General features: G+C 39.8%; 1 protein-coding gene across 1 annotated transcript in view; it reads left to right on the top strand.

Moving 5' to 3' along the window:
* LOC109935425 (tetraspanin-3) overlaps nt 1-12,339 on the top strand; it is a 48,556-nt gene extending 36,217 nt beyond the window's left edge. The window contains exon 7 of the mRNA XM_020534057.2: nt 11,720-12,339. Within this exon, the coding sequence (XP_020389646.1) occupies nt 11,720-11,812 (93 nt within the window). The 3' untranslated portion in view covers nt 11,813-12,339. The remainder of the gene's footprint in view (nt 1-11,719) is intronic.
* Nucleotides 12,340-15,145: the final 2,806 nt, after the last annotated feature.

The following is a 15,145-nucleotide window of genomic DNA, read 5'->3' as shown; positions in this document are numbered from 1 at the left end:
TTTCCTCTGGTTTGAATCCATGTGCCTCTATTCTACTTAGCTGATCAGTCTGTTGATAGCATTCTGTAGTTTACAGCTGTCCTCCTCCACTACTGCTACATTTAAGTACAAACCATTAATGGACATCACAAACTGTAAGGATCCCAGCATTCAGCCCAATGGAATCCTGCTGGAAACAGACTTCAAGCCACATAACATCTCTACCATCAACCATGGGATTTAACTTTCTTGTCCAGTCTGCTGCTAGGCTTTCCGAAAGCCCTGCTAAATTCCATGTAGAACATATTAAGTATATTACCCTCATCAAAACTTTTTGATTAAATTTATTTAAACATATTCCATGCTGACTATCCCAAATTAATCAGTGTCTGTCGAAATGCAGATGTATCCTATGTCTCAGAATTCTTCCTAATAGCTTCCCCACTGCATAGTTAGACTGACTGGCTTGTAATTTCCTGGTGTATCCTTTGTCCATTATTGAACAATGTTAGTAGTCCCTTGCTCCTCTAGTTAGCTCAGTTGGCTGAATGGCGAGTTTGTGCAGTGACACCACCGGTGTGAGTTCATTTCCTGCACTGGCTGAGGTTACCATGAGGGGCTCTCTTTCTCAACCCCATCCCTTGCCAGAGCCATGGTGACCTTTGGGTTAAACCACCACCAGTTGTGTGTCTCTCTCTCTCTCTCTGGCTCTCTTGTGAGAGAGCAGCTGTATGGTCTGAAACTGGCGAAGAACTTCTGACAGCTTGCCTGTGGCCAGAAAGGATTTGAACATTTCTGCCAGGGTTGCCAATAACTTCTCCCTTGCCTCCCTCGGTTGTCTGGGATGCATTTCATTCGGGTCTATGAATTTATCCTCTCAAGGCTATTTAACTCTATAGTACCTGCTCTTTCTCTGAAATAGAATAAATTAACAGATCTATACCTGTTTTGTCATTTTTATTGTGAAGACAAACAAAGCATTGTGCTGACCGTTCCATCTTTTACAAGAACATATTTTCCCTGTGTACTGTCTCTCTTCCTTGAATGGCTTTGTATGCTTGGACAGTTTTATCTGCAAATAGTTGATATAGTGTAATTCAGCCAAATTGTATCTTAATTAGATGAGCTTTTTACGTTTTAAACTTTTATTTCTGGCCCATCCACATCATTTTCCTTAACTATCTTATATCTAACTAATTTATGGTTACTATTTCTAAAATGCTCCCCCATGGAATGCCTTCCACCTGGCAGGGCTCATTTCTGAATATTAGTTCCTTGTTGGGCTTTATGTACTGGCTATAAAAGCTCTCCTTGCATTTTAAGAATTTTCCCTCTTGCTAATGTTTGGGTATTTAAGATCCTCTACTATTACAGCCTTATTATTGTTGCACTTCTCTGAAATTTGATAACATTTTGATCCTCTATCTCTCTCCCTGACTGTTTGGGGGCCTACAGTACATATCCAGCAGATTCGTCTGAGGTTTTTCCAGCAGCGCTTGTTTTTGTTTCAGATCTCCAGCATCTGTAGTTTTTTATTCCCAATACAGTTCATATCCTGCAACTGTTCACTCTTCCCCTTCAGACTCTCCAGAAGCTAATGACATTCATGTGACATCCATGACCCTAGTACCTGGGAGACATCATACCATCCTATAGTCACACCCACAGCTGGAAACACTCTAGTGACCCCAAACCAAAGCTGGAGCTTGAGCTGCTCCAGCTGGAGGCACCACCTGAACATGTCTCCAGATTGTCGGGAACATCTAGGATTTCTCACATTATTCCTTACTCCTGCTTAGGTATGCACAAGGAAAATCTTATTCATGACTATATCCTGAATTCCACTCTGGTCTGGCATGTCTGCTTTTCTGCAAGGGTCACTTGCCTCACCCAATCCATTATAGGCTTTCAGCATTGCAAAGTAATGCTCACTTTACCTGCTCCTTTCGACCTGCCACAACAATACTTGTTGGTTCCCATAACATAAGAAATTGGGCAAGCTCTGTCTGACACTCTGCTAGGTTCATACATGAAGAGTACTCACATACGAACTAGGAGCAGAAGTAGGCCATTCAGCCTTTCATGCCTGCTATGCCATTCAGTCAATCATGGCTAATCTGTTTGTGGTCCAAATTCCCACATGCCCATCTGTCTCCTTAGACGTAGGCAAGAATCAATTTACCTGTGCTTTAAATTTTTCAATGACCCCCACCTCCACTGTCTTCTGAGGTAGTATTCTAAAGTCCCTCAGCCATCAGATTTCCCTCATCTCTGTCCTAAAAGAGTGATACCGAATATCGAAATCATGTTTCGAACTCCCACTCAAAAGTAAACATCTTTTCCATGTCCTCCTAGTGTAGGCTACCAGGACCTTTTAAACTCCACCCAAATCACCCTGGCTGTTCTGAACTCTAGTGAAATGAAGCCCAGCCTATCAGAATAAAACAACTGCTCACTCCAGGTATCCATCTAGTAACTTTTTTGACCCACTTCCATCCTTGAGGAGACCAAAACTGTATACCGTATGGAGTAGTCTCGCATCCTGCATAACTGAAGTATAATTTCTTTTGTAATAAATACTAACATTCTGTTAAGACTTCCTGATTAGCATGCAGATACAGCATGTAACCTTTTGAGAGTTTTGTACTGGAACACCTGGATACCTCTACCTTGGAATTCTGACGTTGAAATGACAAGTTAAATTCCGATTGAAATGTATTCCAGTGAGAACTTGAAACCTCAGAACAGGAGGGAAAAATGATTTGCTATGGCAATGAGAGTGCTTGGGAAATTGGCTTTGAGTAGGTGTTCATTTGCACTTCTGCTGACTTTGGTTTCCCTGCAGGTATTTGTATTGATGAGAAACCAGGAGTTGAAGTTGCTTTCTGGGATGTTTCAAAATGTTTTAGTTAAGGTGATCTTTTGGCTTCTCACATATATTTTTAAAAAGCTAAACTAGACTACTGATCCTCCCTCCCTCCCTCCCTCTCAAATTAAAGAACCTCCTGAATCACTCATCCTGTCGAAAGGCATGTTCCACATCTAACAGTTTGTTAATGTACCTGAAACTAACTTCCTTGCAGTGTAGAATTATAAACCTGCCCAATTCATATCTCCACAGTCATCAGTTCCTGAAATCTGATACTGTATACACCATACTGCGTTTACTGATAGTTAAGCAGAATTTCTGAAGTAATTGATTCTCCTAGGTGACCTGCGTTTTCCACTGTTCGTGAATTTGTGCTCACACCCCAACTTGCAGAATTTCGTCTTCACCTGTCACCCTGGTGCTCACTGGCTTGTGTTGTCTCCTAGGTGGTGAACCTTTCAATTTTAGAAATCCCATCATTGTTTTCAAGACCCTTGCCCCACCACCGCACAGGCAGAGGCACAGAAATACAGACGTGCATGTACAATCAATGTCTAAACTTCTGCAACCTTTAGTTTGCCCACTTCATTCAGTCCAGTTCTTAATCGCTCCAATATTGAATGCTATGTTTTCAATTGCCTCAGCCCTGAGACCTGGAATTCCCATTCTAAACTACTTCGCTTCTCCATTTCTTCTCTTTGCTCCTTAAAAATGCTCTGATCAAGCTTTTACTCAACTGCCCCTGTGTGCCACAATGTCAAATTTGTTTGATTACTGCTCCTGTGAAATGACTTGTAACACTTCCCTGTATTAAAGGTACTATAGATTGTTGCCATTTATTTTGAGGGCTTTGGGACATTCTGGGAGCGTGAATGGTGTTATACAAGAGTTAATTTTTGGATGGAGTTTGCACTGTTACAGTTCAGTAACATAAAGCCACTTTATCAAGACTGTTTGTTTTATTTTGGGCTTTTGACATGTTGTTTATGCTACACAACAGGCATTCTAGATCTGATAATGTGCAATAAGACAAGATTAATTGACCTTGAGTAAAGGCATCCCTCGGTAGCCTGCTTACATTATGATGGTATTTCTCATTCGGTTTGAGGGAGAAAAGAGGTTGACAGTCAGTATTTTGAAATTAAATGAACTGGGAAATTTAGGTACAGCCTAGATCAGTAAGGATTCAGTGATGACATTTAAGGCAATGTTTTGGAATATTCAGATGAGGGGTTCTGAAGCTTGCTATCCGTGTGGCTACCTAAGGAAGTTAAAGTTCATTTCAAGCTGAAAGAAAAGGTAAATAATTCTGCAAAGATGAATGGCAGGACAGAATATAAATGGCAAAGAATGATTTGATTTAAAAGCTTGACAAATGGGAAATTTAGAGTATCAGTGAAAGATAGAAGTATAAAAACAGTTTCTGCAAATATTTGAAAGGAGGAAGAGTAAATGGAATTGGTCCTTGAAAGAGTGTCTGATGGGAAATGGCAGATAATCTGAACAGGGATTTTACATTTCTCTTCTGCAGAGAATACAGGTAACATCTGACCAATAATTACAAATCAGAATATGAAAGGGTGTGAGTAATTTAAGCAATCGTATAATAACCAGGGAAAGGCACTGAAAATTGGAACAAAAATCTGAATCTCCTGGCCCTGACAGATTTAATTCTAAGACATTAAAAGAGATGGCTCTGCTGGTTTTAATTTCCCAAAATCAGATAGGAAAATAGTGCTTATAACACTCCTATCCAAGAAAGGAGGGAGCTAGAAAGCCGGGAACTACAGTCCTGTTAACCTGACATTTATCATAAGGAAAATGCTGGATTTTATTAGAGAAGTAATGGCAGGTTACTTAGAAAATCTCAATGAAATTGTGCAGAGTTACCATAATTTGTGAAAGGGCAATCATGTTTGGCTAATGTATTAGCTGCCTTTGAGGAAATAACAAACAACATAGATAAAGAGGAACCACACAAGGTTATCTATTGAGATTTCCAGAAAGTAATTGGTAAGGTGCCATGTCAAAAGTTCTTATGCAAAGCAAGAGTTCATGCTGTAAAAGAAATCAAGAGGATTGGCTGGCTAATAGGAACCTGATGGTTGATGTAGATGGTTTGTTGTAAATGGGTTGGCAGGATATAAGTGGTATGCCATTGGCCCATGCTGGGACCTCAGTTATTTGCAATTTGTACCAATGATGTAGATGAAAGAAACAAATTTGCATGTTGGGGTATAAGAGGAAAAATAGTAACCTTGTCAATTTTGACAGCAAGAATAGAAAAACAGCATATTTAAGTGGAGAAATTCTAAAAGAGGTACAGAAGGATCCTGGTACATGAATCACTGTTAGTATGCAGGTACAGAAAGTGATCAGAAACACAAATTGAATGCTGTTGTCCATTCCATGGGGAATGGAAAATAAATTGGGGATGTTTTGCAACAGTCGTATGGGGGTTGGTGAGGCCACATCTGGAGTTGTGTATAGTTGGTTGCTTGTATAAGAAACGAAGAAGTGCGTTAAAGCAGTTCAGAGAAGGCTCAGTCAACCGATATCTTGGATGTGGAGAGGTATCATGAGGAAAGATTGGGCAGACTGGCCTATGTCAAATGGAGTTCAGAATGGGAAGTAACCTTGTTGAGACATAGTTGCTGAGGTGGCTTCCAATAGGAAAGCTGTTGTTAAACTTGAAAGGGTTCAGAAAAGATTTACAAGGATGTTGCCAGGGTTGGAGAATTTGAGCTATAGGGAGAGGCTGAATAGGCTGGGGCTATTTTCCTTAGAGCATTGGAGGCTGACTGTATCCTTTTTACAAAGGTTTAAAAAAATCCTGAGGGGCATGGATAGGGTGAATAACCATGAATAAGTGGGAATGTAAAGACAGCAATCAGATCAGTGATCATGAGATAACAAGGTGTAGAGCTGGATGAACACAGCAGGCCAAGCAGCATCCGAGGAGCAGGAAAGCTTTTTAAACCCAGATCAGTGATCATGATCTTAGTGAGTAGCAAAACAGGCTATGGAGGTGAGGGTGATGGGGTTGAGTAGCCTACTTCTATTTTGTGTTTGTACATGCTGCTCCCTTTATTCCAATCCCACATTACAACAAGCTAACTGATAGATACTGTTATCCTCAAATGCAGCCTAAAACTCCCTCTTGTTTTAAAAGTTGTCCCCTTCACTACTTTTTTTTTTCCCCCTCACTTCTGGATCTGTAAGAGTTTATCTTAATTTATTATTGTAGTTTTGCAAAACTTGTTGACACCTAACTTGGTTAACATCAAAATGGGGTACTTTTTTTGCCACTTTTGCAGTAGCCTTCAAAAGCGGATCTTTTGTTCTAGTGACTGCAGGCCAGCTACCCATCAGCAAAGCAGCAGTTTCTGCTTTGCAATTTGATTCAGGGTGTGGGAAAGGTTGTGAAGAGATGACATAAGAGTATCCCTCTTAGCATTGTAGTCTACTCCATGTTGTATACCAGTTTGATTTGTTGTGTGACTCACCCTTAGGTGACTGGATAACTCTGCATGGAACAATTGAAAATTCTCTCTTGGGTGGCTTTGTAGTTTTTCATCACCCTGCCCCCACCAATCTCTAACATCTTTATTTTCCTGTCTTAGAGAGGATCCTCCTTTTGACTTAGATTTATCCAAATGCTAAGGAGAGGAAAAAAAACTGCATTCAACAGCGCCTTGCCATGCCCTTAATGCATCTTAGAAACAATAACTTTCAAATTTCAGGCCTCTGTCATTGATTTGCATGTAGCAAATCTGAGATACAATGACTAGATAATCACCTATTATGGCATGAGTTGAGGCAGAAATGTTAAGAATTGTTCGCTCCTTGAATAGGTCCATGGTATCTTTGGTCTTCTCTAATGAGGTGCTTCTATTTATGGTTTAAGTTGTTCACAAAGCTTGATTTTCTGTTGGAACACTTGGGGCAGTTGCCTGAAACTGAAGGTTGAAACCTGTGATAAATAGACATCCCATGTTTATTGCAGTTTAGTGGTTGATCTGATTTTTTGCATGCTTTTCGAGCCCACTGGTAAATACTGCATTGCCTCCAGTGAGCACATACAAAACTAATACTGTGGTGCTATAAACCTGAAATATATACCAACAATTCCTGGAAATACTCAGGTTGTGCAGCATCTGTGGAGAAAAGCAGAGTGAACGTTTCGGGTTCTGATTCAAGATTATCAACCTGGAACTTTTACACTTTTTCTTTCCATGGAATCTGCCAGACTTGATTATATCTACCTTTTCTTTGTTATCATCATTCACTGGGTATGTGGAGTTGAAACTTGCAATAATGGTTTGAGTATCCAGTAAAGCAGTTTCATGAAATATTGGTTCCTTTAGTGAATGCTGACACCCTGAAAGCATGCTCAGTACGATTGTGCAGTACCCCTGCCAGTGAAGTCATTCCATCCTATCATAGAACCCCTACAGTGTGGAAACAGGCCCTTCGGCCCAACAAGTCCACACCCACCCTCAGAGCATCCTACTCAGACCCATCCCCCTTTAACCCCTCCTAATCTAGGCATCCCTTGAACACTACGGGCAATTTAACATAGCCAGTCCACCTAACCTGCACATCTTTGGACTGTGGGAGGAAACCAGAGCACCCGGAGGAAACCCATGCAGACTTGGGGAGAATGTGCAAACTCCACACAGACAGTCGCCCAAGGGTGGAATTGAACCCGGGTCCCTGGCATTGTGAGGCAGCAGTACTAACCACTGATCCACCGTGCAGCCCCAACTCCTGTTTGCTCATATTTATTTCTGCTTACTTGGACGCTGCCTTTTTTAAACTGGTTGGGTTGGAAGAGACAGACAAGTTGACACACAGAATCTTAACTTTCAATCTGGCCTAGCTCCAAGGGTTGTGTAGTGACTTTGTTCCTGACCAGGACAGGAGAAGACATTGAATTGTGGTGCAGCATGAAATTGCATATTTACAAATGTGTATCTCTGTTCCAGGTGACACTAGTCTATGACTTGCCTGATCCATTTTGCTTGGAACTGTGTCGTAACACCTATTGAACCAGTGTAGTTAATGTTGGGCTGCAAAGTGCTGGACCTATTTACAAAAATAGATGGTGATTTGAGGAGCTATTTGTGTGATTTAGTCAGCAGGCAGAATTAATAGAATGGTTTTCTAATTTAAGTGCCTAAGTGTAGAAAGGAGTTTTATTTAAGTACTACAGTTTGTGATCTGAAATGTTTTCAGTGGTTTGCTAATTTTAATGTGGAAATGGAAATGAAACTTTACAATAAAACCTCCAAAATGCCTGTATGGCAAATGCACAAAATTTTGAAGTATTTCAATAGAAGCTGATAATTGAAAAGCCTTGAAGTTTTAAAGTTCATCTTATCCATCACCAACGATGGAAAGCTAGTGAGTTGTTTATTTATCCCGCATTTGTCATTTGATTAGCTATGCCTTCTCTGTATCTGCCCTTGCCAAATGAACGTCTGAATTGACTCCTTTTAGTTTTCTCTCCAAATTTGCTTTTCACTAACTTAATTTTGACTTCCTTCCCAACAGCTCTCTTGGTGTACCTAGACCATTCGAACAGCAATAATTTTAGAAGTTGGCATACCACAACCTTGAGGCCAGTGAGGGGGTTGGGCATTAATGCTAGCGCAGCCAGTGACCCATTCTGCCTCTAAATATTTTATTGTCGTCAGTGTATGGACCTCCTAGTTCTCCAAAACTGGAAGTCAGTGTGTCCACACTCCAATCCGTGTACATGGAACCTCAGGAATCTTGAGTGGCCATTTTGGCTCATTGAATATGCTCTGCCGTTCGATTTGTGGCTGATGTTTCTCAACCCCATTCTCCAGTCTTCTCCCTGTAAATTCCCCCTGTAAGTCTTGATCCCCTTTCCCATCAGGAACATACCTATTGCTGTCTTAAATACACTCAATGACTTGGCCTCCACCAGTCTCTTTTGTAATACTTATTTTTTTGACAGGTTATGGTAAATGCATTTAGAAGGTGTTCAAACTAGTTCAGGTGAAAACATTACAAAGTGGAGCAAAGGTTATTCTTATATTACTTTATATGTTGTTTAGACTTGTCTTAACCTGCAGTTCCATTTTGAAGTTATTGTGCGGCCTTCATTTCTAAAGCAGGAAAGGTGTGCTTCACTAATTGTGCAATTGTCTCTTTCCCCTCTCTCGCCTCATACAAAAGTTGAAATTGCAGTCATTAAGTTGTGGACCAAAAACTGATTTTTGGAAAATACAGGTCCCATCTGTTGTAGAGGCCCATTTGTACACCAAATAACATTTATTTTATTATTGTTATTTTTAAAGCTGTAACTTTTTAAATCCTTTGCGTGGATAATTTATTGTCTTTGCATTACTGAAAAGTTGAGTTATGACCACCATTTTGATGCAATTTGCTTGTATATTTCTAACCAACCAGAATTTTAAATTTTATAAATGATTACAGGGCAGGATTGGAAGGTTCTTGTGTTACTTTGTCAGCTGCCTGAGTAAAGCTGAATCAGGTTGATTACTATCTGAACCTACCTATTTCATTACAATCTTGATCCACCCCCAGCATTAAATAAGTTTTCAATTTTACATGGGATTATGTTCTGGCTGTCAGAAGCTTCTCTCAATAAGGACGCTAACTGTTGGTTGATGCATGATCCCTATAATGAGGTTAATGGAGCATTTTTTTTTGGGAAATCAAGATTTCTGAAACATCCAATTCATTTCATTTCATGGTCTTCATTTAGCGAGCCCTCAGTTCTGCCTGAAGTGCAGAAATCGAAGAACGTTTAGATGCTCTGACTGTTTTTTAGTTGCGTAAAATCCTGGAATATTTGTGTAAAACTCAGTGAATCCTGTAACTAAATGCAGAGGTTTTAAGCTTTATGTCCTCGTAATAAATTTGGAGGATTTCAAATAATTTCAGAATTCTAAGTTCAGGGGCTCAGACGTGAGCTTTCTAAGCCAGGTTGATGTGTACCTATAAGGTATTGTTTCATGCTGGTGTGAATTGAGCTACAGTATTATGGCATCCCCTTGAGCCTCAGTTAAACATCCCTCATTCTGAGCTGCACCGACCCTTGAGCATACTGCTGAATTGGAGGTAGATAATATTTGGTGGTTGCTGTTTAAAATGTCAAGAGGGGATGAATACTGTGGTGGGAAGCTCTTTCAATTCCAGGCTACCCCCTCAAATCTGGATGACCAGTATATGCTGGCTTCATGTGAATCAGTCCAACCGTGGCATACACTTAATGTGTTGAATGTTTCACTAAGAAAAGGAGACATCCTTGATTTTCTCTGCAAAATTTTGATCTTGCTAACTTTTATATGGTCATAGATGATAGACACCCACCTCCTTATTACTTTTTATTTTTGCGCTCTGGTTGTTCTCCTCACTTGCAATCTTTCCTTTTTTTGGTTTTTACTTCTATTGTCCCTCACACAGAAGAAATTGCAAGGCAAAGACAAAACATAATTGGGATTTGATTTCTGTTCACAAAATCTCATCTGGCAGTCTAGGCTCTAAGCTGTGGCATTTAACCCTCTGAAGCTTGCCATCTTGGTACTCCCCCTCTTTTTTAAGGCTTTCCTTAAATGAACTTGCCGTCTCATGCATGGTGTCAAATTCTGTTAATGTCCTTGAGGCATCTTTGGCATTCTCCTATAGTAAAGGTGCTATAAAAATCTGTGATACAGATTTTGATGCAAACTTTTTCAAGCTTGTAAATGGCTTGTTTTAAATGGTTTGGCAGGATACAAGTGGTTAATGATTGTGTAGATATTTTTAATCAACCTGCTAAAATTTGTTCTGACACACCCCTGGAACAGGTAGCACCTGAACCTGGGCCTTCTGGCCCAAAGGTAGGGATTGTACAGTTGAGAAAAGTCTGTTGTAAATTTAGTGTGATCGTAAGTATGAGATCAAGTTGAATAGCCGTTCCATAGCTTGCTGCTTTCACCGGATAGGAATAAAAGCAAAATATACAACTGTTATAATTTATTGGCCATCTTCCAGTTCAGTCCATACGGGACCCAGTTAAATACACCTAGCTAGTATTATTTATTAATGTCCTGCTGGTGAACACTCCCCTGTGTGCTGTTTATAATCTATTTAATTCTTGGAAACCTTGTCCTATTGCATTAACTTGTTTGTTAATGAGCTCTCCAGCCTGCGTGCAGTGTTACAAAAACTGAAGGGAAATGCAAATTGTTCATGTTGCTTAAAAGCTTGACTTTCATCTGCAATATGCCCACCTGTATTTGAAATCCCATTTTCCAACAATCCCCATGTTGGCCAGGGTGCTGCTGTGTGTAATTGATAGATGATTATGCCATTAGATAATGTCAATCCAGTCCCTCAAACAGTACTCTTAGGCACAAGAAACATTCTGGCCTATGCATTGGCATTTTCACTGGGGAAAACCAAGTTGCTGCAATGTCGTGCTAAAAGGCAAATTTAAGATTGATTGGAAAATTTTATATTTGACTGATAATGGGTCACACCTAGAAATGGGCAAAAAAGTAGATGCAGATATTTTGATTTTTATTCTAGAACTGATTAGATGCTTCAAATGGACAGGCTTTATGTTGATTGAATTAAATTGGGCCAAATGTCCTTTCTTGCCTTTTTACTTGTGTTCTTATTTGGTCAGATGTAAAATTAAGCTGTGTAACTGCCCTTGCAGTTCTGAAAATATTTCTTTTATAAGAGGGCATTGTGTGCTCATGTAAGCTGGAGGCCACTGTAATGGAAAGCAAAATGAGACGGTTATGAAGTTTGTCTTTGAGTGACCACTAAGAAGGTGCTTTGCTTTTATGTCTGGGTCACCAGTAATATTTACTGTTTTCTTCCTAGTTGCTGGGCATGCTGTGTGCTTTCGTTGTGCTGTGCAGGCGGAGTGGGGATCTTGCCTACGAGCCCCTTATCCCTGGAGGGACCTATGCATAAGCTGTTGCCTGGGTGTTCTGTTCTTCCACCTCCCCTTTATCCCCATCCTCTTAATCTGCCATTTCCACTGTTGGAAAGCTCAGACTGGGTTTATGGCATTGAAGTGGTTCTTTTGTATATATCAAGTAAATCTAAAGCACATTTCACAGTCCAAGCTGCTGGGTTTAGTTCGCACGAAAGTGCACACTCAATGGGTGTACTGAGAGACCCTGTATAACTAGTAGAAATTAAACTGTACAAAAATGACTACTAAAACTGTAGCAATCAAGGAAACTGTAATCGCTAACTGATCATTTTGAGACTGATCTTCCAAGATTTAAGCATTAACTTTATTGTCCTTAGCCTATAAACTGAATTTTGTTTTAAAGTGTACTATCAAAATATTTTACATTGTATAGTATTTTTTCCAGTTTGCTGTCTGTGTAGTGAGAAGTTTTATGTTGTCCCTTGAAATAATGCAATCTTTTAGCAAGGATAGGATATGTGAACTGAATTAATGAAAATAAATAAAGATTGTTGAAACTAAAGTTGTTGTGTTCTTTGTTGGTTTTAAATGTGATTAGATGAACAAAAAAGTACTTTTCCCACAAGAAACAAATATCATAACATGACATTAAGGGTAGTTTCTCTTGTAAAGTAGAAATGCTGAACTGGAATGTGTTGGATCTTGAATGGTGGAACAGGTTGGTAGGGTAGTACAGCCTACTCATTTGTACTAGTGAATTGGATTTTTTTTTGTTTTTTTTTTTGGATAATCAATAATGGTTTTGTAGTTAGAAATACTAGTTTTCAATTCCAGTTTTAATCAACTGAATCAGCTGCCATAGTGGGATTAGAAACAGTAGCTCCAGACTATTAGCCTGGGCCTCTGGATTACTAATCCATTGACATTACCACTACACAACCATCTTCTTACAAACCCATTTAGTGCTCTTTTCACATGATTTGGAGACATGACTCTTACCTATATTATTGGTGAAAAATCTTTGCTAGACTATACAACACGCATAGGGTCCATGCAGAAGGTAGTTAACTAGGGACCTTGATGAGCTCCTGTCTACAATATTAAGCCTATTGGTAGTGCATGTGTTTGATTGAAGTCCAGAAACATGAGTATGAAACCTAAGCTGACACTACCCAGGGAATTCTGCTCTTTTCAAAGTACCTTTTTGGATGAGACAAATAAACCAATAAAAATGTCCCATGGCATGATTTAAAGAGCAGGGGACTTATCCAGAGGCCTGGCCATCAAGGGGTCCATCTAGTGACTTGTCTTAATGCTGTTTTAGCCTTGAGTGGACACACATTATTGGTAGCACGGGAAGTGTGACTGTTAATGGTTATGAAGCAAAAATACTTGATTGGCTATGAAGAGCTTTGGGGTAGCCCCAAGTTGTATTATAAGTTCAGCCAGAAATACTAGTAGGAGAGTATAATCAAAACAAAGATGGTAAATCTCTAAACTAGTTACAAGTAAACTTCAAATCTGTAAGGAGGAGCTTGGAACTACAGGGTAGCATCATTTGACTATTGTTTGAAGCCATTTTGATTTTGTCATCTTGTAACAACTTTATCAAAAGGACATTTATTACTGACATGCTACAGATTCAGTCTGCGGGTGGTAGCAACACCAAAAACATATGACGTGTGTTGTGGCCCAGACGGTGGAGCATTTTAAAGGCAATTTGTGGTGCGATGTGCGGGGACAGTTGTTTTTGTTTTAATCTGACAATAATCCAATTAGTTCAATCATTATTGCTGAGATAAAAGCCTCCTCTCTAATGAGTAATAGGGCTAAGTGCATTAGTTTGTGGATGTCAGTTCATATAAAACAGGATTAATCACTAGCCGGAAATAGAATAGAATTACTGTTGAGCAGCATCTGGGGAGAAATGGTCATCGCTTCAGATCTAATTAATTGCCAATATAGTAACATGACAAAAGGTGGTTTCTCTGTAAAGTGGAAATGTTGAACTAGGACGTAGGGTAGTATGGCCTATTCATTTGTATGCTCATGTGGAGCATAGTGTGTTTTGCTGTGGTCGGAATTTCACTGGGGGAACAACCAGTTGAAAGTGATATCTCCATAAAAACACCGTAGTAATTAGGAGCAGACTTAGGCCGTACTACCCCTGGTGAGCCTGCTCCACCATTCAATAAGATCACAGCTGGGGTTCAGCTCTGCTTTTCTTTCCTAAACTCTGCCCGTATCTCCCATTCCTCTTGTGCATAAAAATCAATCCAGCTCAACATTTAAATCCTCGGTGACTACACAATCGCATTCCTCTGGGGTCAAGAGTTCTAAACAATCACAGCACTTGAGGGAAGGGAATTTCTCTTTATCTGTTATAAAAGGCCACCCTCTCATTCTAAGACTTTTAACTCCTAATTCTAGGCTTTCCAGCCAGAGAAAAACAGCCTATTGGCATCTGCCCTCTGAACCTTCTGACAGTGTCATATGTTTAAAATTAGTTCCCCTCTCTAAGTTCCAAAGAACATAGGCCCATTCCATTCCAGTACACTGACTTGTAACATAGCCTTCATTGTAATCAGTGCTTTTGCCTCTGCTCTTCTGTTAGCAGGTAACTGCATGCATCATTTGAAGGAATAGGATGAAAGCCATTTGAATTTGGCAAAGCTAATCCTCTCTACATTAGCCATCATGTTGAAGCCAAGTTGTATTGAATGATCTCAATATCCTTGCTTCTCATCTTGTTATAGCAAATATTTATCATTTTGAGTAAAGTTTTCTGTACTGAATTTAGAGTTGACTAATTTTCAACTATGCTTTCTGCCCCTATTTTTTGAAAAATTAATCAGATTTCCAACAGCCTTATTCATAAACTAATTTTTAAGTTGACTACATTTTCTCAAGTCACACCCATAAATTGCTCTTTGAATATTTTCTTGCTGTAAGACCTACCTCTCTTACCAAACCACTACTTTTCCCTTTAGTTTGATGTTTCATTTTCCTTGATCCTCTGTAAAGAAAGAGCCTTCGGGTGTTTTTTTTCACATTCAATGTGCAATGTTGTCGCAAGCTGTTGTGTGAATGAGTCTCGTTATCCTGATTGAGTTGCACACAGACCATCTGCACTATTTCATGCTTTCACAAATGCTGCCCTCCAAGCTTCTCCACCCTCTTGCACGTCCTGTGTTTTGCCCTTGGGTTTTCTTTTGCACCTGTTCCACAGGTGATCAAAGTCGACTGCATTGGCTCCCTGAGATAACAAGGTGTAGAGCTGGATGAACACAGCAGGCCAAGCAGCATCAGAGGAGCAGGAAGGCTGACGTTTCAGGCCTAGACCCTTCAGAAATTTCTGAAGAAGGGTC

Source organism: Rhincodon typus, chromosome 36, assembly GCF_021869965.1.
Source record: "Rhincodon typus isolate 14 chromosome 36, sRhiTyp1.1, whole genome shotgun sequence".
Taxonomy (NCBI): Eukaryota; Metazoa; Chordata; class Chondrichthyes; order Orectolobiformes; family Rhincodontidae; genus Rhincodon; species Rhincodon typus.
The sequence above is the reverse complement of the archived record's forward strand: the minus strand, read 5'-3'. Positions and strand labels throughout refer to the sequence as shown.